Genomic DNA, 26,652 nt, shown 5'->3' with positions numbered 1-26,652 from the left:
TGCATTCACTCGCACGTCTGTTTGCTTACCCCTGTGCCAGCAGCCGTGTTTGGGATGCCAGGGGTAAAATAAGAAGGGATTCACTGATGTTTCCTGCCCTCCAGGGATCTCACAGTTGATAAATAAAATAGCTGGAGGCAGGTCTGAGTCTTCCACCGCACACCTGATGTGTTTGTCTTTGACAGTGTACCAAGACCTGCGGTGAAGGCTCCCGGTACCGACAGGTGGTGTGTGTGGATGAGGGCAAAGGCGAGGTTCACAGTGCGCACTGTGACCCAGGCAGGCGGCCTGTCGACCGTGAGAGCTGCAGCTTGCCACCCTGCGAGTACGTCTGGATCACTGGAGAATGGTCAGAGGTATGATGCGGGGACACTGCACACACCCTCACAAGAGCTACTACTAGGGGACAGCAGTGGGGGAACACTCAGACCCATCAACTGTATGTCCTTAAAGTTCACCCTTTGACTCCATTCTGGGATTCATCCTAATGTCCTGTGGGAATGAGAAGATAGGAATTGGGGCCGCAGGTTCCTAGGATGCCTCTTAGTGCTGAGGGCTGGGGAGGTGGATGTGATAGAGAGAAGTGTGGACTGTGGCAAACCAGCACCTACTGTGCTTTCTGACCTCTGTAGCTGTGGCCAAGCAGAAACCTAAGTCCAGTGTTACCGAACATGCTTTTTCAAGAGGTGATAAAAATGTGGGCTCCCATTTTCGTTTCGAATTTTGCACAAAGTAAACCAGTCACTTTTGTGATCTTCTGCAGACGACCCAAAGAACCTGCTGTCACATCCAAAGAATCTTAGGGACCTCTTGTTTTTTATTTTTTTTTTTCTTTGCTCGTCTTGTACATAAACCCTGCCAGCCTTTTTACGATTGATAAAGCAGCAAGAATAATAACATCATTATATAATTTCCAGAGCTCATAATATTTCCAAATATTGAAAGATCCATCGCCGAAAACGAATTGTCAGTGGCCCAAGAAAATGCAGAGGGATTCGCAAGGGCTCCCCACAGGGTTGCTAAAGATGTGTGGATACTGACTGGTCTTGCTACCATTGGGGTTTCGTCAGCTATCCCAGAGGCATGCCATCCCTTTTCCTGGGGTGCAGATTTGCACTTGGACAATACAGATGTGAGGTGCTGAGTAATTTGTGCACCAAAACAGGTCTCTAGAGTGCTTCCTCATACTGTCTCCCACCCTGCACTGTGGTGGTCTTGTCCTCCCAGGAGACATTGGGTGGAGTCTGGAGATATTTTTGCTTGCCACAACTGGGGGGAGGCGGGTGCTACTGGTATGTCTGGGGTCAAGGCCAAGGTTCGGAGAGGGGCTGCCAAACATCCTGCAATGCGCAGAATAAACCCACAGTAACGAGAGATCTAACTGAGAAACAACCCTGCCAAGGCCCTACCCTGTCTAGCACTCAGTGCCCTTGAAGAGCAGAGAGGAGTCCAGCCCCTTCTCATGAGGAAATAATTTCCTGCTGACCAGCCAGAAGCACACGGAGTCCACAGGAGCCTGTGCAGTCGTCCTTGACCATGGGTTCCACACCTGAAACCCGTGGCTGAGGAGCAGTATCTGCGAGGGGCTCCTCCCTGTCTGTTGTCTGGCTCTCCCCAGTCTCTTCAGGCCTGGCCCCTAGCCCGAGGTTCCCAAGGCTGCTGCGGAGGGCCACCTGCTGGCTCTGGGGATGGGGAGGGGAGCTGCTGTTTCCTTCCTCCCGCTCCCCTCTGACTGTGCAGCCCTCTGTGCCTCCAGGGAATGGCATCCTGGCTTCTGGCTCAGTTCTTACCTGGCTGGGCTTTTGCAAGCCTTTCAGCCGGCCAAGGTAAACATCCTCATCTTTGCCACTCTGTGCTGCTGCTTTTATTACACTAAAAAAGTGATAGCTGCTAAAACTGTGCTTCCTGTCGCTTTCATGGAACCTTAATGTCCCAGATGAAATAGAAAGCTGTTTTTTTTTCTTTTATAGAAAATAAAACCTTTTCATGTATGTAGCAAATTTCAGGTGTATCCTGGGCGGAGAAACCTACAGCTTTACAAGCAGGGAAAGGAGTTGGAAACAGGTCTTAGAATCACAAGGAAGGGCCACTGCGGTGGGGAGATACCAAGAGAAACCAGAATTCCAGAAACCAGAAACCAGAATTCCCTTTAGAGAAACAAAATGTGTCTTCTCTCAGGGTACTTCTGCTACCTGGAATATTTTCTGTGTTCTCTCTGAGCTGTGCCTCTCCTGATTGAGGAGGCCAGGAGGGATTTTGTCATCCTTGAAGGATGTCACCAATGTGAAGAGCCCACATTCTTACTGCACTGTTTTGCTTTGCTACTACTCTTTCACTAACTCAGCCATAGGGGCTCCAGGGGAACCCAGGGCGGAACAGCAGTAGAGTCTGTGCAGGCAGCACTTGCCTCTGCAGGATTGCCTTGCATCCTGAAGAAGGCTGGCCTGCACTTACTGTTTCTTTTTTTTTTAACATTTATTTTATTTTATTGCAAAGTCAGATATACAGAGAGGAGGAGAGACAGAGAGGAAGTTCTTCCGTCTGATGATTCACTTCCCAGGTGACCACAACGACCGATGCTACGCTGATCCAAAGCTGGGAGCCAGGAGCTCTTCTGGGTCTCCCACATGGGTACAGGGCACTCACTGGTTGTTTTCACAATGCTGTGATCAGCTGGTGAAGAGCAGTGGTGTCTCTTGCCAGCTGCTTTTCAGAGATGTCAAGGCCTGTCACCATAGTGGGGGTTCAGTCACATCCACAAACGCCTGCTTACCCCACATACCGTCAACTGCTTTTGTTGCAGGGTTGTTGGGATGTCGAGGGTCTCAGCCCAGGACTTTTGAAAAAAAAACTCCAGCTGAAGTCTCAGGCACAGTGGCAGGTGCAAGCTCACCCCGGGTGAACCCTCAGAGAACCAAACTATCCCCCTCCCTGCCCCCTTGCCCCTGCTGGCTGGGACAGGCTGTGCTTGTTAGCATCTGTCCAGACTAGAACATGCGTACAGGGCTCTGCCCTCCCTGGCCTGGCGTCATCCAGGCCCCGGGCAGCTGAACAGCAGCAACCAAAGAAGGAAGCAAAGTTGGCAGCGCATGTCCAAGGTCTGACAGCAGCTGGAAGGGAAGGCGTGGGGTGTGCTGCCTGTGCTCCCTGGAAAGTTACAGGAGGCAGGCCCCTGCACCTTAAAGCCACAAGCACAGGATGGGAGGGCAAGGCAGAGGCTCTGGCTCTGAACCATTTTGCAGGGCAGACAGCTCCAAGGACCTCCTCTGGCTCTCCCCAAAGAAGCTGGGATCTAGCAAGCACTGTCTTTCCACCCCAGTCTCCATGGAACCTTCACAGAGATGGCCTGCTGTTTGTAGCACTGCCTACAGATTGCATTAATACTAAAGTAGCTGTAACTCAGCACTGTTTCTTAATGTGTAGATGATATAACCTTATCCTTAAGGTTGCCTAAATTTAGATTTGTGACAGTACTTGTATTTAGAGTGAACATGCTGGGCCCGGCGCGGTAGCGCAAGTGGTTAAGGTCCTCGCCTTGCACGCCCAGGATCCCACATGGGCACCGGTTCTAATCCCGGCAGCCCTGCTTCCCTTCCAGCTCCCTGCTTGTGGCCTGGGAAAGCAGTCGAGGACCGGCCCAAAGCTTTGGGAACCTGCACCTGCGTGGGATACCGGAAGAGGCTCCTGGCTTCGGATTGGCATAGCATCGACTGTTGCGCTCACTTGGGGAGTGAATCATCGGACGGAAGATCTTTCTCTCTGTCTCTCCTCTCTGTATATCCATCTTTCCAATGAAAAAATAATAAAAATAAATCTTTAAAAAAAGAACAATGCATCTTAGAGCCACAAGATGCCATCTTAAAAAAAAAAAGAGTGAACATGCTGTACATATTCATAATCAGGAAACTGTCCCATCAAAGAAGGAATAGGGAAGCTGCTGAGATAGAAACTGCTTCACCTTATGGTTGAACTTGAGGACTTAGCAATGCCGTGTAGTTAACATAAAGTTTCTGTGATCACATAGTTAAGGTAGAGACAGGAAAGCTAACAGATAACATGCCAGTTTTGACACATGGAAGTGAGCCAGGCAGTTGGTGCAAGGCTTAAATGCTGGTTAAGATGCCCAAACACTGCACTGGAGATACTGAGTGAGTCCAGCTGGAGCTTCCTGCTGATGCACGCCATGGCAAGCAGCAGCCAGTGATGGATGGCTCAGCTCCTGGGTTCCTGTCACCCGTGGGCAGAGTTCTGGCTGCTGTCTTCAGCTTGACCCAGCTGCAGCTCTTTTAGGCATCTGGGGAGTAAATCAATGGGTAGAAGAAATCTTTGCCTTCAAATAAAATGAAATTATTTTCTCCAAAAAACAGAAAAAGATACACAGAGTTCTTCAAAACAGAACACTGATGGCAAATAGAATTAAAAGACAGGCTTGTTTTGGTACAAAACAATTTGAAATCCATGCAGGTTTTTCATCATATACCCTTTCTAAGAGCTTTTTGAGGATATGCCTTTAGAATTATTTTGTGCCAAAATGAAGTTTGCTTTCAGTTTTGTAATTTTGTTAACTCTTTTGAGGTCTCCTATAGAGGCAGGGAGAAAGAGGAGGGGATGAAATTAAGTAGAGGGAATACGGGAGCTTAGATAGCCCTGAGAAAGAAAGAGAGCCTGTTGCAGAGTCGTCACCTCCCAGTCCTGGGTGTGATAAAGTAAAAATTGCCAGGCAGGGCGCTTGGGCTGCACACGCAAATGAAATGAGTGAAAGTTGACCAGCCTGCCCCTCCTCCCCATTTTAAAACCCAAAGGAGAGGCATGAGGCACCCCACCTGCAGCGGGACCCAAGAGGGGCAGTACAGGCGAGGCCCGGGGTTACCAGTCCACTGGGCACAGACTCAGGGCCTGCTGCCTGCCGTGAATGCCGAACGCTGATGACGTGAGGGCCTGGGGTCAGCGCTGGGCGTGGAGGTCAGCAGGCCCATTGTGGGCTGCCCCCAGGCTGGGTTGCAACCTCTCCTCTCCACCCGCCTCTTCTCAGTGCTCAGTGACCTGTGGAAAGGGCTACAAACAAAGGCTGGTGTCGTGCAGCGAGATTTACACGGGCAAGGAGAATTACGAGTACAGCTACCAGACGGCCGTCAACTGCCCGGGCACGCAGCCTCCCAGCGTCCAGCCCTGCTACCTGAGGGAGTGCCCCGTCTCAGCCTCCTGGAGAGTGGGCAGCTGGGCCAGCGTAAGTAGACATGCGGGGTGCTGAGTCTGGGAGCTTGCTCTGTACACGCCTACCTCGCCTGCTTTCCTGAAGTGTGCTGCTTTCACTAGCATCCCCTCAGGAGGACCAGGAGCTGACAGCTGCAAGTGGGCCGATAGGAGCCAAAGGTGGCAGTGTGGCTGGGTGCTTAGCACATGCCATCTGCACCTGGAACCTGGGTCTGCCACCTTCCAGGAGAAAGACTGACCAGTCCAGTTGGCTCATCTGTAAAATGTGTGCTTGTATGGATGAAATGAATTAAGAAATAAGAAGCCAGAGGCCCAGCACAGCCTAGTGGCTCGAGTCCTCGCCTTTTGCACACCAGGATCCCATATGGGCGCCACTTCTAATCCTGCTTCCCATCCAGCTCCCTGCTTGTGACCTGGGAAATTGTGACCTTGGGATTCTGCGCCTGAATGGGAGACCTGAAAGAGGCTCCTGGCCCCTAGCTTCAGATTGGTGCAGCTTTGGCCATTGCAGCCACTTGGAAAGTCAGTCAACAGATGAAAGATCTTCCTCCCTGTCTCTCCTCCTCTCTGTATATCTGATTTTCCAATAAAAATGAATAAATCTTTAAAGAAAAAAAAGTTCCTCAGTTGACAAAGGTCCTAGTTTAAAAAATAAAAAAGAAACAAAGTTTCTGTGGTATAAGTTTTACCGTACTTTCCTTTTAAGAAAGCACCTGGAAACTGGCCTGTCTCAAAGTGATGGGAAGTGCTTGTTGCTGCTGAGTCTGTCAGTTCTGCCCCCTCACTAAGGAATGTCTCTGGCTGAGGAGTATTCTGCTGGGTCGCAGGTGTACACACAGCAGAACTGCCCTGGGCACACTGCGCCTGCTTCCTGGCTCTGGTGCTGGGCCCTCAGTGTTGGGCAGGTAGATTACACAGAAGTCGATGCCAAGTGGGGAATAGTTAGGGTTTGAAGCCTGAATCCACCGTGACCTTGAAGAAGTCCCTTTAGTATTTGAGCCCCAATCTGCCAGGTGTTAAAAGCAGGATAATGGTGGTAGTATTCTCTCATAGGGTTGTTGTGAGGCTTAAATTTTAAAAAAAAGTATGTGTGTTTAAATGGAAAAGCATTTCACTTTAGACATAGGTCTAGCCATACGTTTGGGGGCACTTCTCAAGTACACGGGAAATAGAGTTCAAAGATAGGTTTACTCTGGTGCCAGCTGTGTTCAAAATCCATGCCCAATTATTTCATCACATGCAGTTCCGTGAGCTGTTTAATGACCCTGCTTGAGTGTGTTTCTGTACCTTTGTGTGTGTGTGTGTGTATGTACACCCAGGTGTATATAAAGCTTGCCCCTGAGACTGGGCCATCGTAGTGGTTTGCTCTGAACCACGAGGAGCCTGGAAAGCCATCTGCAATGTAGCATCAGGCCTGTGAGTCTCACACCTGCACGAGTGCACATCTGCCCCCTGACTCTGACTTGCTCTCCAGTGCTCTGTGTCTTGTGGAGTGGGAGTGATGCAGAGATCTGTACAGTGTCTGACCAACGAGGACCAACCCAGCCACTTGTGCCCCACTGATCTGAAGCCAGAAGAACGGAAAACTTGCCACAATACCTACAACTGTAAGTCGAACTTTTTCCCCCCTCCTTGATTTTTAGCATGAAGTTTGGGGCTTGGAGTTCATTTGTTTGCCTACGCTTTTCAGAGCTACGGTATCCCACAAAGGAAGGGAAGGAGTAAGAAGGGAAAGGAAAGGAAGAACAAATAGAACAAGAGGGAGGGAGAATGGACGGGCAGGAAAGAGGGAGGAATCCTTCCTGTTGCATGCGGCCAGCAGATATGAGACGTCCGGGTGTGTGATTGTCTTCTAGGTGAGCTTCCGCAGGACTGCCAGGAGGTGCAAAGGCTCCAGGGAGCCAGTGAAGATGGGGAGTATTTCCTCATCATCCAAGGGAAGCCCCTCAAGGTGAGTGCAGGCTGTCGGGGGGCTGTGCTGTGGAGCCTGTCAGCAGAGTGGTCACCGCCTGCCCCATCTCCCTCCGAGCCCCTCTCCACATGTGATTTCTGTCCTGTCTTTTAGATCTTCTGTGCAGGGATGCAGTCGGACCACCCCAAGGAGTACGTGACGCTGGTTCAAGGTGACTCTGAGAATTTCTCTGAGGTTTATGGGCATAGGTAAGAGAAGCAGGTACAGAAGAGAGCAGATACGCAGATACCCCCTGCAAAGGCCTCTGTGTCCTAACCAGAGCATTCTCTCTGTGAATTAGGTTGCACAATCCGACAGAATGTCCCTACAACGGGAGCCGACGCGATGACTGCCAGTGTCGGAAGGACTACACGGCAGCAGGGTTTTCCAGCTTCCAGAAAATCCGAATTGACCTGACCACCATGCACATAATAAGTAAGTCTAGGGACCAGTGTGATCTGCCCAGTAGCGAGGAGGGAACGGCTGTGGGTGTGGAGCAAAAGGCACCTGGGGCTCCCAAACTAGCCGTGACCGTCACAGGGCAAGGTGTATCCGGCTAGGGTTTTGTCCTTGCTGTCTTCTGCCTGCCGCAGGTGTTCCGTCAGGCCTGTGACAAGCATGTGAGGGAATGAGCGGAGGTGATAGAAACACAAGGCTGGGATCCCAAAGCATACAGCATCCATGCTAAGATCATGCAGTTTACATGTTAAGATCAAGGAGAGCTTTGGCAGGGAGGGGGATATATCATTGGGGAAAACCAAGGTGAGAGCAGAAATCTAACAGAGAAGAAGCAGCAACTTAGAAAAGCCCAGAGCTGAAAGATCCCGGCAGTGGCAGTCACACCCCACTCGGTCCTCACCAGAGCCGTGCCTGCACACACAGGTGTAAAACTCCCTGCCAGAGCCGTGCCTTTGCACACGCAGGTGTGAAACTCCCTGCCAGAGCCATGCCTGCACACACAGGTGTAAAACTCCCTGCCAGAGCCGTGCCTGCACACACGTAGGTGTAAAACTCATTTTGGTGGTTGTCAGTTCATAGAAGAAAGATGACGGAAGTGCTGGATCACCTTTCTCAAACCCGCCTGCGCACGGGGCTAATTTCATACTCTGGCCACACTGCGATTCTGTTAGCCACATCAGTCTTAGGCGTGGTGACAGATAGCGTAAGCAATCTAAACACGTCCCCTGGTAGAGAGGAGAAAAGAATAAATCATTTTCCTCATTAACACTGCATACATACAATTGTGTATGCGTACTCTTCAGGAAGATTAATCTAGTTTCCCACCAGATATTTCTAATTGCCTTTAGCTACCAGAAATAGGGAACATTTTTTTTCTTCCACCATGAGCCATTTGGGTGTCTATGACGTCATTCACGGATGGCACAAAATGATTACCTCAAAAATGAGCCTGCTGCACACTGGCTGGATTCAAGAGTCCCACCTGCAGTGGCCTTGGCAGGGCCAAATCCGGTAATGCTGGGGGGCCTGCCATGGTCCGTGAGTGGAGGGTTCCCCCCTGGTAAGCGCTGGAGGTCAGGTTTCTTCCCCTGAGTCTCGGGGGTTCCACTTGCTAGCAGGGACCATGTAGGGGCACTTTTCCTTACAAAATGGGGTACTTGGATTTCCTTCCCACCAAAGCATGGGTCACTGCTCAGAGATGAAGGCTCTCAGTTATTCCTCAGAAGGCAAGGGAAGCAAGCAGATAAAAACCTAACTGCGGCCTCCCGTGTCTGCAATATTTGCAGTTGGGAACCAGTCTCAGGAGTTCCTGTGAGTTTAAAAACACGAACTCAGAGGAACAGCCTTGCTTGCAGTGTGGGTTAGTTTTTTGTTTGTTTGTTTCTTTTTTTTTTTTCTTTTTTCATTCTTAACTACAAATTAGTCCCACATTTGAGAAACTAACTGCCATTAATAATTTCAAGATGTGGACCCGAATGGCTCCTCATTTTGGTCCTCATAGCACCCAGGCAATGCGGGAGAGCAGATGAAACCTTCAGGGGAAATGTCTCAATTGCTGGAAATACTGGCCTGGCTCCTGGCCCTCGGTCCTAAAGCCTAGAACACAGCGAGTGTTCCAGGAGAGCCGCAGTCCACCAGCTCCGTGGCGCTTCAGTGAGAGGTGTCACATATTTATGTAGGCATCAACTCCAGAGTCCTTCTAAAACCGCCTTCTGGGCTTCCCTGCTACAAGGAGAGAGACGATCAGTGCTGACGAAGCCCAGGGAGCTGAGATCTCGGCACCTCAAACAGAATGGGGGCACACAGGTGCACTGCGCTCACTCACGGCTTTCCTCTCTCCCCTCCCTTCTCCCTGGATCCCTCGCTCCACCGACAGCCACTGACTTGCAGTTTGCCAGGACAAGCGAAGGACATCCTGTCCCTTTTGCCACGGCTGGGGACTGTTACAGCGCTGCCAAGTGCCCACAGGTATGTCTTCAGGGCCACCACCACTCACCATGCCAAGGGTCACCCTCAACGGGGTGGCTGTTCCTGGAGATGTCATGAGCAGAGCTGCTCCAAGAAGCAGGCTGGCCGCACTCAGTGGCCTCGCACATGCTCGGGATCTGAGCCAACAGTTTTGCTGCAAAGAGTAATGACAGCCAGACCCCCGGCTTCTGCATGCAGTACAATGCATCAAAGTGAAATAGCAGGCATTTAGAAACTCCCTAGGTGTTGGAGGGCACGGGCTTGGTTAGACAAATTATCAGGGTTAATAAAATGCATATTATAGGGCCCAGTATAGTAGCCTAGCTGCTAAAGTCCTCGCCTTGCATGCACCAGGAGCCCACATGGGACGCCGGTTCTAATCCCGGCAGTTCCACTTCCCATCCAGCTCCCTGCTTGTGGCCTGGGAAAGCAGTTGAGGATGGCTTGGGACCCTGCCCAAAGCCTTGGGACCCTGCACCCACATGGGAGACATCGAGGAGGCTCCTGGCTTCTGATAGGCTCAGCTCTGGCCGTTGCAGCCACTTGGGGAGTGAATCATCGGACAGAAAATCTTCCTCTCTGTCTCGCCTCTCTGTATATCTGACTTTCCAATAATACTAAATCTTTTTTTAAAAATGTATATTATATAATTGGTGGAGGGGCGATAAGCAGAGACTCACCTTCATCCATCCCTTGATGATGGCAACCACATGCCTGTGATAGAATAATAGGAGGGTGCTTGACAAAGCTCATGGGAAGTAGAGTTTAAAGATTCATTTGTTTTGATGTAAAACTCTTGAACTGCATGCATAGTGGGTTATGGGGGGGCGGGGTGAGATGCAGATTCTTTGGCCTTGAGGATGCCATATCAGACATTCCTGGAAGTCCTGCAGGACCCAGGCTCAGGCTCTGTCCACGGGTTTGACTCATCCCTTGGCTCCATTCACATGTGTACACCCATGCAAAGTAAACTCCTTCACCTGGATCGCTCTCAGCAGAGCAGCTCCAGGCAATCTTCTTTCTTCTTCTTTGAATTAAAGCCACTAAAAAAAAAAAAAAGATTTATTTATTTTTATTAGATAGGCAGATTCACAGAGAGGAGAGACAGAGAAAAAGATCTTCCATCCACTGGCTCACTCCCCAAGTGGCTGGCAGTGGCCAGAGTTGAGCTGATCACAAGCCAGGAGCCTGGAGCTTCTTCCAGGTCTCCCATGCGGATGCAGGGTCCCAGGCCACAAGCAGGGAGCTGGATGGGAAGTGGAGCAGCCAGGGCACAAACTAATGCCAGTATGAGATCCCGCCAGATGCAAGGCCAGGATCTAGCCAGTGAGCCATCACACTGGGCCCTCCATGGCCAGCTTAGTGCCCACTCTGTGACCCTCCTCTTCCTGCCTTAGCTCTTCCCAGAGGGGGCAAGTTCTAACTGTCTTTGGTCAGCAGGACATGAGGTGCTAATTTTGTAACCTACACATCAGGCTTTGTGTCCTTGAGAAGGTGGGGCAGGCAAAGAATTCACAGCCTCTCCTTCCACTACAACTGAAGTCTACAACTGTTAAGCCTCGTGTGGGAGGGATTTCCCTGACCGAGCATCCATGGTTAGAGCAGCCACAGCGAAGGCATGCAGTCCAATCCCAGGCATCTGTAGGTGGATTTACCACCAGTGACAAATTCATCAGAATTCAGGGAAGTTCAGAGAAAAGTGTTTTCTCAGCGCCAAGCTTCCAGCAGGGCATCGCTCAACATTTCAGAGAAGTGTAATCAAGGTTCTCCGGGTAGTAAGCCAATACACAAAGCACACAGGGTGGAGTGGGGGAGGATGCCCCTTCCTCATAGATCTGGGAGTTGCAAACGTTTGAATGAGTTCTTTAGAAGCCCGGATGGTATCTCTTGAAAGTGACTGATGAATGGGTTGGCCCTGTCAAGCCTTTTTCTTTTCTTTTTTTAACACCTCAGGAATTTGTTTCTGTATGCGCATCCTTCAGGAAGCTTAAGTCAGCGAAAGTTAATTTGCAACCATTTGTTTTAATAATGAATGAATGGATTTACTAACTTGGTGGCTGAAGAAGCACCTGCTAAACAGGAAAACCCAAAGCTGGTGAAAAGCCAAGGGGGGGGGACTTTTCTCCTATCCCAGGATCTCCACACCTCAGGTGTTTACTGAGCTGCGGCTGCCTTGGTGACAGACGGGAGAGACATTCAGGAAAAGGCTGCTTGGGCCTGTGACCTAATGATTGCACAGAACTCCAAGCAACAGGTGCGCTGTTTGAGCCTCCGCTTTCCCTGCTTACCTTGGCTGCTGCTTGTGGCCTTATTGATCTGTAAAGTTGAGTTGCCCTAGAGAGAGTCAGAATACATTTTCCCCCATCAGGATCATAGTCTCTGTGGCATCCCTGTTCTTGACCTTGGTAGTGGATGGCTCGTGTCTGCTGTAGGCACTGTTCTAAGCCAGGGCAGCATTGCATCCCCCACCAAAGCCCCTGCCAGGAGAACACCTCCTTTGTAACACTGAGGAAGATGAGGAACGGAGAGGGGCTGGTGCCAGGCTCCAGCCCACAGAGCTGGACTACCTGGGCCCCCTATGTTTAGGAGGAGCTGATTTCACGCCAGGCGGATTTGAAGGTGCATCCATGGTGCAGGCCGTGACTCCTGGATTCCGTTCCCATGTGAGGGTTCTGTATCAGTGGACTCCTTGGGCCAGGCACACTCTGTCACTGCTTTAGGGCCCCCATACTGTGCGGCACCGAGCAGAGCCAGCAGACACGGCTGTCAGCTGGGATGTTTGCAGAACATGCCCAGATGGATGAGGGCGGAGACTGGGGAGAACCAGCTGCTGCCTCCAGCAGAACGCCTAGGAGCTGGGTGCACTGAGCATGCTCAGATAGCAGAGGCCCAGAGCACTTGGACCAGTCGGAGTTGAAGCCAGTGAGCATCTTGGGCCTCCTGCGAGCCTCACTGCCCTGCCGTGCCACGCAGCCTTCCCCAGCTGCCCTGTGATGTGGGTGGTCTGAAATGGAGGCAAGAAGGAGAGTGGTCCTTGTCAGCAGGTGCTTCTGGCATTGTGAATGGCGTGGACCTGCCCTTCAAAGTAGGAAGAAAAGGCCCCCCGGGGACGATGCACCTGCAGAACCCAGTGTGTGAGGAGGCTGCTCATGCTGACCCTGGCTGCCAAGGTCAGATGCAGCCATCAGCACTTAGGGGTTGAGTCCACTCCACCTAAGTGCCACTAACACTAGTATCGTCATTAGAGAACTCACCCTAATTTTTAAACATCTCTTACTCTGCCAGGCTGTGCCTTCTATCCAGTCCCCTGCTGCTCACAGGATGCAGCTACTAGCCCATTTTACAGATAGGTTCCAAAAGGTTAAGCTGCCCCAGGTCACAAAGAAAGTACCAGCATGCTAGAATCTTCATGCAGAATGGAATGAAAAGATGAATTGGTCATGGTGCAGAAATGTTTGACATGCACATGTACAGAGTCCTCTGTGAGTCTGTGGAAAGTGCCTGTTACAATAAAGGCATGCCTGCACTTGAAGAGTGTTTTGCACCAAAATAAATGCGTCATTTAGCTTCATTTTCCAGACTTTTTGAAGTCTTCTCCTGCATACGGGAATAGGTCTTCTAGACAGTTCCAATGTCTGTGCTAAGGTTTTTAACCTCCGCTCTTTGCCAGGCTGGGCTAGTGAGTAACTTGGACCTCCTGTGGCATTCGCAGCATCCACCTGATGTTAGTTGTACCACTGCGCAGCAGTCCTGGCAGCACCTGGATCTGCCACAGAAGTAGAATCTTCCCCCACCGAGACCCACTGACTGGGCCCGACCGAGTCACCAGGTCTCCCCAGGAGTGGAGCTTCCATCGATTCACAGTTAAGCAGAGTGGAACCAAGGTCCCCAGAGAGTCCATCAGCTGTGCCTCGAGGATCTCTTCGGGGCTGGCACCAAGAGGAGACTCCCCGGCTACCCTGGAGCCCTGGGCATCGTAATGGAGAATGGGCTGTAGCCTGCTGCTTCATGCACTCTGTCAAATCATCCAGCCATCTGGTAGCAATCATAACTGATAGAAACCATGCAAGGTCAAGACCTGCCCCCAATAAGCTGATTTTTTTTCTCTTGTACTAGAGAGAGAAAATGAACACCTAGAAGACCATCAGAAAATTAGACCTGGACCTGGCACGATGGCCCAGTGGCTGACTCCTCACCTTGCATGCACCAGGATTCCATATGAGTGCCCATTCGTATCCCAGCTGCTTTACTTCCCATCCAGCTCCCTGCTTGTGGCCTGGGAAAGCAGTTGAGGACGGCCCAGAGCCTCGGGACCCTGCACCCGTGTGAAGACCTGGAAGAAGCTCCAGGCTCCTGGCTTTGGGTCGCCTCAGCTCCAGCCATTGTGGCCAGTTGGGGAGTAAGCCAGCAGAAGGAAGCTCTTCCTGTCTCTCCTTCTCTCTCTGAATCTGCCTTTCCAAAAAAAATAAATACATCTTCTGAGAGAGAAAGAAAGAGAGAGAAGAAAAAGAAGGGGAAAAAAGGCAGGCCAAGTATCAGGATGCTTGTCTGTATTCCTAGGACCGTCTGCACCTGCAGCCTGATTCCATTTAGTGCCCACTGTAGCTCTTGGAGGAGGCACTTAAAAATGTATTTATTTTAAAGGTAGATGGAGAGACAGAGCTGCATCTTCCATGTGCTTGTTCACTCCCCAAGCCTGCAGCAGGCAGAGCTGAGCCAGCCCAAAGCCAGAACCCACGAACTCCATCCAGGTCTCTCACAAGCAAGGCAAGAATCCAAATACTTGAGCCATCACCATCAGCCAGATAGGACGGGCGGAGTAGCATGGATGCTTGCATCCCAAACAGGGTCTTCACTTGCTGAGCCACAGCACCCTCCTTTCCATTTTACAGATGAACAAACTGAGGTTCTGTGAGGCTAAAAACAAAAATCTGCCAGGGTTCCTTCCAGCAAAGGCAAAAGGAGTGAAACCATATGGGGCTCTGCTGGGCTGGGAGTCCCACTGTGTGCTTGCTCTGCAAAGGCTGTTGTGACCAAGTCCCAGCAGCCAGGGGCAGATGTAGCAGCCCTGGGAGTGTGCGGCAGCTCAAAAACTGCTCACGGAACTGGAGGAGGAACTGGAGGAGGAGGAGGAGGACAAAGCCTGCTGCTAGACAGGGCTCCAGTTGGAAAAGGCAAAGGAAAGCTGGCCCCCAGGCCACCCTCGCAGGGCCTCGGCCTCTGGGACTCTGGGTCCCTCTCGGACCGTCTGCGGCGGGCCTCGTGCGCCCTCTGCTGGCCCTGGCGGGGAAAGCGCCTCGCCTTTGAAGTCCCGCCCTGCTGCGGTGAGGAGCACCGCCTTGGGCAGCTGGAGCCCAGGAAGCTTTGGCAGCGAGATCTTGTTAGAAAAATTACACCGTGGCATTTTGTTCCCAGAGGAATCTGGTAATTATGAGCAGAGTCAGGACTGCGGCAGGAGGAGGAGGGGACAAGGCCGGGGAGAGCTTGAGCTCAGAGCAGTCAGGAAGATGTCACCAGCATGCAGGCTGACCGTGTCAGAGCACGGCCTGGCTCCACTGTGCCTCAGTTTCTCCCTCAAAGAAGGGGAACCTTTCCAGCCTGGAAAGTGCATATCCTTGACAATGGAGCAAAATCCCCTCTCTAATTCACCTTCTTCCTCCAAAGTGCCTGGCAGCAGGTTCTCCCCCAAGCACACCCCGTGGAGAACATACTGTCACTTTCAAATCTGCTTCTTTGGGCATTTATTCCAGGGTCGCTTTAGCATCAACCTCTATGGGACCGGCCTGTCGTTAACCGAATCAGCCAGGTGGATTTCCCAAGGGAACTACGCCGTCTCAGACATTAAGAAGTCCCCGGTAAGGCTGCAGCTGTGCCAGGGGTGTCCTGTACCCCTGGCCATGGTGATGAGGGCAGGGGGAAGGCAGGTGCACACTCTTCTACACCAATCGACCCGTTTCTGCAAAGTCTTGGGAAAGAACAAAAAATGAGGCAAGACAATGGGGGGTGACATGCGAGTGGCCTGGCAAGGCAGGAATGAATGGCTTTGCTTCTGGTTAATTCTGCGCCACGGTGTGACCGCACCCGGACCGAGTCCCAGGAGATCCAGGGGCTCAGCCTTCTGATGGTGTCTCCGAGGCATTCATGTCTGAGGAGCCAGAGGACACGGTTGGAACAGGGAGAGGGTGTTGGGGAGGAGATTGCATGTTTTGTTTCTTCAGAAAATTTCGATTCAAATGGGGCTGAAAACAGCAGGTGACCCAGCCTGCAGCATGTTTAGACAATTTGCTCCCGCTAGGGTTCTGCACTAGCATAGCTGGCTGCTACTGCAGGCACGGCCACATGAGCTCAGCCTGGCCTGGGGACGGGCAGGGGCTGAGGTCCCCCTGGCCTGCGGGGTCAGGATGTGCAGAGAGATGAGCTCCCAGCTGACACGTGAGCCCAACACAAGGTCTCCCTGAGTCTGCCCCGTTTCTCACCCATTGTGCCGTGGGAGTCCTCAGGAGAGTGTCCCTCCCACCCAGGAAATGGGGTTCTTACTGAGTGTGCCTCCTCCCCACAGAGGGGCCAGGGCATTGTGGCACAGCCCGTAAAGCCACCACCTGTGGCACTGGCATCGCAGTAGGCTCTGGTTGATGTCCCGGCTGCTCCACTTCTCATCCAGCATTCCTGCTAATGCACTTGGGGATGCAGAGAAGGTTACACCCATCCTTGGTTCCTCCCTTTGCACCAGTCGCATCCATGCGGGAGACTGGAATGAAGCTCCTGACTCCTGGCTTCAGCCTGGCTCGGCTCCAGCCTTTGCAGCTATTTGGGGAAATAAACCCATAGTTGGAAGATTCTCTCTTTATGTAACTCTGCCTTTGAAATAATCAATCACTCTTATAAAAACACTCCCTAAATCATGCTTGCTATTATGACTATTATTATTACTATCCACTTATTTGAAAGGCAGAAATCTCCCATCTACTGTTTCACACCCCTGGAACTCCATCTGGGTCTCCCATGGGAGCGGCAGGGACCCAAGGACTTGGGCCATCAACTGCCTCCTTGCAGGAAGCCAGCAGGGGGATGTGCCAGGACTCGAACCCAGCCCTCTGATGTGGTGTGCCTTGCACGGTGTCGTTACTACTTCCCTACCATTGCCCTGGCCACATGCAACTGTAACCTGGGGAGAGCTCTGTTTCCTGATTGCATTTTTCTAGTTGCTGAGGTTAAATTTGTGCCTGTGGAGGAAAAAGAGGAAAAAATACTTCCCTTCCGGTGTCTGCCCAGCCCCAGCTTCTAGTCTGCTGGAATGGCTGCACTGATGGCTCATCCGTGAATCTTGTATTTTTTCTTGCTCCTGGAGCCGAAGTGCTTTTCAGTGTGCCAGAGTATTGCAATTCCCTCTCTCTTACCCCTTTTCTCCAGGATCTAGATTTTGTGCTTTTTTTTTAAATCAACTGAATCACTGTAATTTTTTTTTAATCACTAAACCAGTTTCCATGTCCCTGAAGAAAGAGAACAGAACTCTGCTTGCAGCATGGAGAGCCGTTGACGGTCAAGTGTGGCCACTAAGCTGTCATTCTCCATCAGCCCCAGCACAGTGCGAGTACAGCCGAACTCAAGCTAGTAAAGCCGGAGCGCCACCTTGTGGCCCGAGCGGTCACTGCACTGGCTTCTCCGCAAGCCTCTGGGGACACAGTGGAGGGGCTGAGGGAACCGGCCTGACGATTGCCTGTCACAATTTTTTTTTCTTTAATCTTGCTGTCCTGTAACAGCTCAGTAGAGCCCGAACTCAAAATGAGTCCTAGGGATCTGTCGAGCATTCCTTTCAGATGCTGAGAGCCAGGATGCAACACTCCCTTGTTTGTGGCATTCTGGCCAGACCTGCTGAGGGACGCTGCAGGGAACAGTGGCCTGGAAGGCCCAGAACATGTGCATACAAAGTGTAGAGAGAGTCCCTCCCCACCCCTTCCTTTCTTCCTTTTTCTGACTTAGGGTCAGCGTGCACATGTTTGAGGATGGACTAAAGGATGCAGGAGAGAAAGTTGTGTTCCTGCCAGGGTTGCCCCGAATGGTGATTCTCAAAGCCTCACGGGTGTGGGTGTCACCCCTGGGGTCTCTCCCTGGGAGTGATCACCCCGTGACATCGCTTATGGTTTCCCATTGGACGCCTCTGGTCTGGAACCAGATTCTGATATCACTGAAACCAATCACACCCTTTCATTTCTCTGAATCGGTGCCCCAGGAAGCAGACTTCAGGAGTGGGACCTTGTCTTCATCTGCCTGAGTACCTCTCACCCTCCCCAGCCCAGGGAGATGGAGGCCCTGTCTCTGCTGAGTCTGAGCCATTCAGACCCTGGCCAGGACCACCGTCCCGCTCAGGGAGCCCTGTGTGGGTCAGCCCACCCCAGCCATGGCCCCTTCCTTTCATTTGCTCGCGTGCATGGAGCCACGGAAGGGGAAGGAGCACCAGGAAGACCTTGGTTTTCCAAATGTGCTTAATAATAAAAAGTTTCCTCCAAGTACAACTAAAGGATGTTCTCACTCCGTCGGCTGACCTGACCGAGAGAAGTCTCAATAACAAGGTGGCCGTTTTAAGTGTGTTCATCTTTTTATTTACTTGAAAGGCAGAATAACAGAGAGACGGAGAAATTTTTCCGTACTCTGGCTCACTGCAGCCGTTGGGCCTGTATCCAGGCCGAAACCAGGAGCCTTATCTAGGTCTGCCACATGGATGGCAGGGCCCCAAAAACCTGGACCGTCTGCTCTTGCAGTCCCAGGTGCATTCGCAAGGAACTGAATCAAAAGGGAGGCAGCCAGTCTCAAACCAGTGGCCGTGTCAGAGGTCAGCACCCAGGCGCCCACTGAGCCACAGCACTCCGCTAACTCCCTTGAGTACAGTGGAAACAGCTCTCTGTATTTCTACCTAATAAAAGAAATTATGATGAAAACAAAAGACACTCCCCCTCCCCACACACACATACACTCAATCCTGTCCATGGCGGATATCCTGCAGAGGCCCCTGGAACATAGGTTAGTGTCAAACCCAATACCTAGATGTGTTTCTTGTATCTCGGGGGGTATTTAAAAAGATTCATGTGGTATGAACTTAAAATATGTCAATCTTTGTATAAAACAGTTTTGGAATCCACGCATGAGAAGTCTTTTAAAAATTCATGGAAACACACCTTATGAAAAAGCTACGTATGGATTTCAAGCTTATGCAGGGCAAGCTTAGCTTTGCATCTCATGCTTTTCTAAACTGTCTGAAGTGCCTCGTGCATACCACACGTAGGATTTTGTCCGTTGGGCACAGGAAGTGTTTTGTCATCTAAATGTGACTAGAGGAACTCACAGCATTCTACCTTGAAAGCGCAACATTAGCAGACCATGTTTATCTTCTTGATATGTTCATAATGGTATACAGGCCTGGTAATAAATAAATAAAAATAATTTACACCTGCGGCACCCACAGTGCTATGAAGTGAAGTGTGTCACTTTGACTTCTGCACTGAGCAGCTGTGGGCGTCCCTGAGCGTGGCCGTAACTGCTCAGTTCCATGGCAGCATGAAGACCTTAGGCAAATGAATGACTACGGCTGGGGTGTCAGCCGCTTCATCCACAGACATTCAATCTTGAATCCATGTAATTTTCGAGTGTTCTGGTTTACTTTTTCTCAACCACTGAGAAATGTGACAGCCTTTCTTGGCTAAGGCCCACACAGCAGAGTGGCCTGGCTATGTCCTTCAGGCCACCGTCTGCTCTCCCGTGTTGAGAACTTGGTGGGTATGTTGGGCTAAACTTCTGAAGTGCTGTGTGCTGGGAGCGAAGTCAGTGCGAGCCCTGGAAGTCTGAGCCAAGCAGGTCATCTAAGGTGATGCCTCTTCTTGCAGGATGGCACCCGAGTCATAGGGAAATGTGGTGGTTACTGTGGAAAATGCACTCCGTCCTCTGGTACTGGCCTGGAGGTGCGAGTTCTATAGCTAAGGTAAGTGAGTTCTCTCTCTCTCTCTCTCTCGCTCGCTGGCTTGCTCACTCTCATTTTTCCCTCTGACCCCAGGATGAACAAATGCAAGTGGTATGTTTCCTTCAGAGGGTTACTGTCAAGCATGTTGGAGCTGTCGCTACACACCCCCGCCTTCTGCTTTCCTGCCTGCCTGTCTTCACGTGCCTGGAGCCACGGGTCCCGTGAGACTCCTCTGCAATGCTTTTCTGAAATGGTGCTTGCCAGGCCCATCTTCAGTAGTCCTGCCTTGTTGAGGCTTCAGTATTTTTCTTTTTGTAAGATTTGCTTACTTGAAAGGCAGAGTGTCAGAAAAAAGAAAGGAAGATGAAGAGGAACACAGAGTTACCATCCACTGGGTCACTTCCCACTCTGTGCAAAAGCCAGGGCTGCTCCGGGTGTCGGGAATTCCACACAGGTCCCCCACATGGGTGCCTGGACCCCATCTACCTGGGCCACCATCCACCGCCTCTTAGGTACATTAGCAAGGAGTCTGGTTGGAAGTGGAGTTGGAACTCTGAGGTGGGATGCCGGCGTGCTAAGCAGGGGCTTAAGCCGATGTGCCCAGGGGCTCTATTCTGATACGGGTGACTGGGGTCTTACTGCCCGGGAGGAAGAGCGGAGGTGGTAGCAACAGTAACAGCAATGGCATTCTTTGAGTTCTCACCACACTAGTACTTTGTAGGCATTATTTTTTCTTACATCCTCATAGTGAAACTGTGAGGTGGGGATTGCTCTCCTTATGATATAAGTGAGAAAGCTCAGGATGGCAGAATTAAGATCCCAGTGAATTCTCTCAGCACCAGGGACTCAGGCATGCCTGTCCGGAAGCTAGTGTTCTCAGGCACTATCCTGTACCCAGCATTGCCACTCCCAGGGTGGTCTGCAGAGCTGCAGGATCAGCCTCACCAAGGAGCTGGTTTGCAGTGCAGGACCTCTAGCCTCACCTGCATTTCAACCAAATCACAGGTTTGTTGTGCAAGTGCTCCCTCTGCTGGGCACAACACAGAATTGCCCTGGGCTCAGTTTTATGACCCTGTTCTTCCAGCATCCGTTGCCTTGAAAAACTCCTTGTGGTCCTAACCCAGGATTACCTCTTTGACATTTCTGCGTCGGTTAGTTGAGTGGTTAATTTAACATGCAGACTCCAAAGTATGGCCTCAATTTAGGATTACTATTTTTACAAAGAATAAAGGTAAAGTTGTTGTCTTAGATAACCAGGGACTGTTCAAGCAGTGTCCCAGCTTTGGGCATAGCTAGATCCAGGGGCTGGCTCAGGTCCCCAGTACTGTTTCCTTCTCCCTGCACCAGCTCTGATCGCCTCTCACACTGCCTCTCTCTCAGATGCATCATTTTGCCTGCGCTGTGGACCCAGGCAGCTCTCGGATCCTACCACCATCACGGCTTCCAGTTCCAACACATAGTGATACCCATTTTGCTGTTTAGTCCTCATTGGGCCACGTGTACATTCTCTAAAGATTTATTTATTTCGAAGGCAGAGGCAAAGGGATAAACAGATCCTCAATCCACCAGGACTGGGACGGGCTGGAGACAGAAGCTCCATCCAGGTCCCTGTGTGGGTGACGGGTTCAGACCTTCATATGCTGCGCACCCGGGGTGCATTAGCAAGGCACTGAACCAGAAGTAAAGTGTGGGGGCCCGGCAGGATAGCTTAGTGCTAAGTTCTCACCTTGCATCCACCAGGATCCCATATAGGCACCGTTTTTAATTCTGGCTGCTCCATTTCCCATCCAACTCCATGCTTGTGGCCTGGGAAAGCAATAGAGGATGGCCCAAAGCCTTGGGACACTGTACCTGCATGGGAGACCCAGAAGAAGCTCCTGGCTCCTGGCTTTGGATTAGCTACCGCTGGTCATTGTGGCCGCTTTTTGGGTGAACCAGTGGCTGGACAGTCTTTCTCTTTCCTTATCTCTGCAAATCTGAATTTCCAATAATAAATAAATAAATAATTTTTTTTTAAAAAGTGAAGCATGGGACTCAGACCCAAACTCCAGTATGGGGTAGCTACATTGCAGGCCAGAGCTTAACCCATTGCCCCGCAATGCAGCCCCACCCATCCACTTTTTTTTTTATTGGAAAGGTGAATATACAGAGAGGAGAGACAGAGAGGAAGATCTTCCGTCCGATGGTTCACTCCCCAAGTGAACGCAACGGCCGATACTATGCCGATCCGAAGCCAGGAGCCTCTTCCGGGTCTCCCACACGGGTGCAGGGTCCCAAAGCTTTGGGCCGTCCTCGACTGCTTTCCCGGGCCACAGGCAGGGAGCTGGATGGGAAGCGGGGCCGCCAGGACTAGAACTGGTGCCCATATGGGATCCCGGACATGCAAGGCGAGGACCTTAACCACTGCGCCATTGCGCCGGGCCCCCACCCATCCACTTTTGAGACATTTGCCACTTCCAGAGGACCAAGATCATGGGTCAACCCAGAGTCAAGTAATTGGCCGCTCCAGGGAAAGGACAGTTTCCAAAAGAGGGGTTTCTTCTTAGAGAAGAAGGGGTGGTTCAACAGCTACCTGCTGCCTGTAACATCAGGCATCCCATCTGGGCGCAGGTTCGAGCCTGACTGCTACGCTCCTGAGCCAGCCCCTTCCGATGTGCCTGCCTGGGACGGGCAGTGGAGGACAGGCCGAGCGATTGGACCTCTGCCACCCACGTGCAGGACATGGGGGAAGCTCCAAGCTCCTGGCTTCACCCGGTCCCAGCCTTGGTCTTGCGGCCATTCGGGCAGTGAATGGAAGATCTCTTTACTTTTCTGTCTCTCCTTTTCTAACTCCGTCTGTCAAATAAATAAGTAAATCTTAAAAAAAAATGAAAGGGAAGTGATTTGGAAGGAGGCACACTCGGCAAAACTCCACTAGCAGTTCTCATTTTATGTGTACTTTATGTCTTCCCTATTTAGTAAGATAAATTTCATCGGTGTGATAAAATTTACGAATGAATGTATGCATACAATATTAATGTGGATGTATAAAGGAGACTTGAAGGATATTATTTGAGGAATGAATATATTACCTCGGGTAAGGGATTTCAGATTTCTTCACTGTTTCTGACGAAACAGTGAAACTTCTGTGTTTCTCATAATACGGAAATACTACTTTTACAGTTGAGGCAAAATCGTGCTGACACTCTCTCGGTAAAGATGTCTGACTTCCCTGTGTTTGACATGCGGCTTGTTGGTTTTCTTGCAGGTGCTCATCAGAGGAAGCCATTATGGGATGGATGAAGGATCGTAATGCAATACCTCCACCTTACATGTGGGTGCCTGTGTGTGAGAGTTCTTGTACATGTGTATGTGAGTGTGTGTGTGTGTGTGTACATATGCATATATATATATAAATATAAATATATCCAGGTTGAGCATCCGTTAATCCAAAGTGTTCCCAGTTTGGCAACTTTCTGAGCAACCCACATGATGCCACAAATAGAAAATCCCACACTATGAGCTTTTCGTGGCAGAAATAAAGCCCATAAAAATAGCGTAGAAACCACCAGCCAGCACGAGCCCAACGTGAACGAGCTTTGTGTCTGACTTGAGTCAGCCAGCCAGCTCATTAGCTATGCATGTGCAAATATTCCAAAGTCAAAAAAAAAAAAAAGTCCAAAACATTTCTGTTTTTGGTCCCAAGTATTTCAGGAAAGGGATTCTCAACCTGTACATATATACACACACATATATGTATAATACATGTATATATGTGTGTGTGTATATGTGGAATATCCTAATGATGTAAAGTTTAATATTTATGTTTGAAATTATTTATTGTGATGTAATATTTTTGTACGTAAAATGATTCTATTATGACTGCCTTCGCGTTGCTTGTACCCCTCGCGGTCACATCACTGCATTTTCACGTACTCCACGCTCTCTGCAGTACTGTGCAGGCGATGGCTCCTCCAGTGGAGCCCCCGTCCCATGTACGCTGTCCTGTGACAAAAGTGATCCTTCCTCATCACGGTACACTGTTGTTTACTTTTTACCTGTAAATATTGTATTGTTGCTTTTATCAAACGGTGATCTGTTTTTACAAACAACCCAGCCATCGTCAAGGTGCTACGAGGGTCGTCGGAAGGTATTTCTGACATTTTTAGTAACGTTATCACTGGCTGCTCAGTAACTTAGTGACATCACGGACTGCACCAGCCAGTGGTTTTTGCTAAGTATTCCGTTTCACGTGATCTCTGGGAAGCCAAACCTGCCGCCTTGGTGCTACTATTCAAGTGCTCTTCAGACTCCGAACTGTAGACACTGTCAGTAAAAGGGAGTAGAGGGGGAGGGGTTCTGGTGGACACAGCCATTTGCATGGAAGATGAAGACCAGCCGCGGAGTGAACCGGCAGGGAGAAGGTTCTCTCTCTGCGTGTGCCTCTTTCTCTAGCTCTGCCTTTCACATGAACAAATACATCTGAAAAAGGAAAAAAGAGGGAAAGGATAAGACCAGCTCTCCACCCTGATTTTCAGACCTTCCCCTTTTGGAAGACAGTCGGACTTTGGTCTTGTGTGGTTCACAAGCTTTGCGTCTGGCCACAGTGCCCTGATGCCCTGCTCTTAAATGGGGGGGATGAGACTGGCTGTGTGACACAAAAGCTTAAGTTACCACCTGTCATGCCCTTATCACATAGGAATTCCAGTTCAAGTCCCAGCTATTCTACTTCCAGTGCAGCTCCCTGCTAATGCACCTGGGAAAACCTCAGAAGATGGCCCAAGGGCTTGGGCCCTTGCACCCACATGGGAGTCCCAGCTGGAGTTCTGGGATCCTGGCTTCAGCCTTGGTTGTTGCAGCCGTCTGGGGAGTGTGCCAATGGATGGAAGATTTCTCCGTCTTTCTAATAGATAAATATATATTGTTTAAAATGTAGAAACGATGGTCCTCCAGGCAGCTTCATGGCAGAGTGAAACCCTCTCATCATTTTGCCAAGATACTCTGAAATGACATCCCCGTGTCCTAGTCGTAAGACAGAGAATGCACAGAATGGGAGTGGCTTTCATCAGCCCCCTCCCCTGCCAAACCTCAAGAACCTCAGAGCCACCTTCAGAGTCATCGGGTCACCTTTGCATGAACACACGGGCAGGTGACGGGGCTTCTGTTCAAGCCCTCAGCTTTGTAACACCCTGCTGGTTTTCATGGCTGTTACTGTAATTGGCATTTGTGTGCAGAAATGAAATGTGGATTCCAACACACCATCTTCTGATCTTCCATCAGTCCACTTTTCCTTATTCACTTCCCACTCGGGCGTGCCGAAGCGATGTCTGCCTTTTCACCCTGAGTGATGGGAAGCCATTGCCTGTGGCCCATGGAAGACACTTGGGCTCCGAGTCCCCGCCTCCTTCCAGAAACCAAAGAGCAAAAACCTGGTGCCGTTCTCCAAGCAAACTCCAGAGTGCTCCTAGGAAACTTACCCTTGGTGTATGAGTGTTATGCTCCATTACTAATACAATGAAAAAATATATTATGAATAAATGCCATGACCACATCCAATCCATGTGTGTGTGTCACATGAGTTTTGAAACTTTTGTCCAAGTTGAAATAAGAATGGCTCTTGTTTTTCAAGTTGCCAGACCAAGAAACAATGCAGATTTCCTTAATTCTTCTATTCCTGTTGTCGTGTTGGGCACGGGTAAGGAATGAGTAGTGTCCGTGTAGTTGGTCCTTCCTTCATTCATGTCAGTACAAGTGGTTCTTGAGGAAGTCAGGGAGATACATTTGATGTCTATGATAGGGAAAAAAAAAATAAGGAAACCAAACAAGGAGTTGCAGTGGGGGCTTGGGGCTTCATTCTTCATTGTATGTAACCATGGTTGCCAGCCGGGAGATCTGTCACGCCCAGGAATATCCAACAGCAACCTGTGGTAGTCAGAGTTCGCCCCATGCCAGGCCCCTGAGTCACATTGTTTCTTGCTATTCTCCTAAGATTATATGGGTCAGGACAGAGAGTTCCATGTATGCAAACAGCGTCCAGTTCCCACACACAGTGAAAGAGGCAGTCCCCATACCCTCGCTCTGACCGAATCACATGGCCCCCTCTGGCTGGGTCATCCTGCTGTGAAAGCTGGAATCATGTGCCCACCTCGAGTCATGCGATGGGCAGTCCAGTTAGCAGGTGATTCCAGGAGAAAGAGGATGGTGATGTCAGCCAAGGGTTTGAATGGAGACAGACCAAAGCATCAGCGTTCTGTTGTTTACCCACAGTGTGCACGACACATCATTTCACATTCAGTGTGCAGTTGTGCGGTTTCTGGGTAAGGCCTGAGAGGCCGCCCTGATCAGCTTTTGCTGCTGTATTGACCACAGGCTACCTGGCATCACACCCAGATCCAGGCTTCAAGTCCAAGGTTACCTGCCACTGGGCTTGGTTTGTGGTGACACCGTTCTGCCTCCTGGGTTGTAGACTGTCACCTTCTCGTGCATCCTCAGCTGGCCTTTCTCTGTGAATTGGTCTGTGTCGGAAAGAGAGAAAGTGCAAGCGATTGACCCTTATGACTCCACTGGGCTTTATTGTGTGTGAAAAATTCTGTCGCCCAAGTTCGTCCTACATGAGGGCATCATCCTTGAATTCAGAGGGATAGGACTATAACACATATTTTTTAAGTTATTATTTTCATGATTTTGTGTATAACAACACAATTGCAATCAGAATTTCTAGGAGGCTGTTTTTGTTGTTTTGTTTTGAGGTCGGGGAGAGGGTTGGGGGCAAGGAGAAGAAGGAACTGATACTATATAAATTGATTTCATTCAGAAGAATGATTGTCTAAGAATTTCTGAGAAATTTTTCAAGAAGAATGGCTAAAGGAAGGTATGTAAGTATAAAAGACTAACACGTTAACATGACTGTCATCCAGTATGTGATGTTGGCAAGTGAAAGACACACAGATTAGTGGGGAAAAAAATGAACCCCAGAAATAAAAGCTAGTAGAGTTGAGAGCTTTATGTGCATGAAAGATGAGATTTTAGAAGTGACTGTGGCATAAGGGAACAGCCATGCCCAGTACCCTGTGTCCATTCTATAACATACCTTTCACGTCTGTTTCTCTCACCCTCCCGGCTCCCCAGG

General features: G+C 50.3%; 1 protein-coding gene across 2 annotated transcripts in view; it reads left to right on the top strand.

Annotated features, from left to right (window-relative positions):
- Window positions 1-19,560, top strand: part of ADAMTS9 (ADAM metallopeptidase with thrombospondin type 1 motif 9) — a 147,058-nt gene extending 127,498 nt beyond the window's left edge. For both annotated transcript variants that reach the window (XM_040995061.1, XM_040995062.1), the window contains 9 exons: window positions 186-356; window positions 5,033-5,227; window positions 6,689-6,821; window positions 7,071-7,165; window positions 7,280-7,374; window positions 7,467-7,600; window positions 9,501-9,592; window positions 15,343-15,447; window positions 19,471-19,560. In XM_040995061.1, the coding sequence (XP_040850995.1) occupies window positions 186-356; window positions 5,033-5,227; window positions 6,689-6,821; window positions 7,071-7,165; window positions 7,280-7,374; window positions 7,467-7,600; window positions 9,501-9,592; window positions 15,343-15,447; window positions 19,471-19,560 (1,110 nt within the window). The remainder of the gene's footprint in view (window positions 1-185; window positions 357-5,032; window positions 5,228-6,688; window positions 6,822-7,070; window positions 7,166-7,279; window positions 7,375-7,466; window positions 7,601-9,500; window positions 9,593-15,342; window positions 15,448-19,470) is intronic.
- The last annotated feature ends 7,092 nt before the right edge of the window (window positions 19,561-26,652 follow it).

This window comes from Ochotona curzoniae, unplaced genomic scaffold (genome assembly GCF_017591425.1).
Source record: "Ochotona curzoniae isolate NIBS_2020 unplaced genomic scaffold, NIBS_Ocur_1.0 contig_908, whole genome shotgun sequence".
NCBI lineage: Eukaryota > Metazoa > Chordata > Mammalia > Lagomorpha > Ochotonidae > Ochotona > Ochotona curzoniae.
Note: the sequence above shows the minus strand (reverse complement) of the source record. Positions and strands in the feature narration are given on the sequence as shown.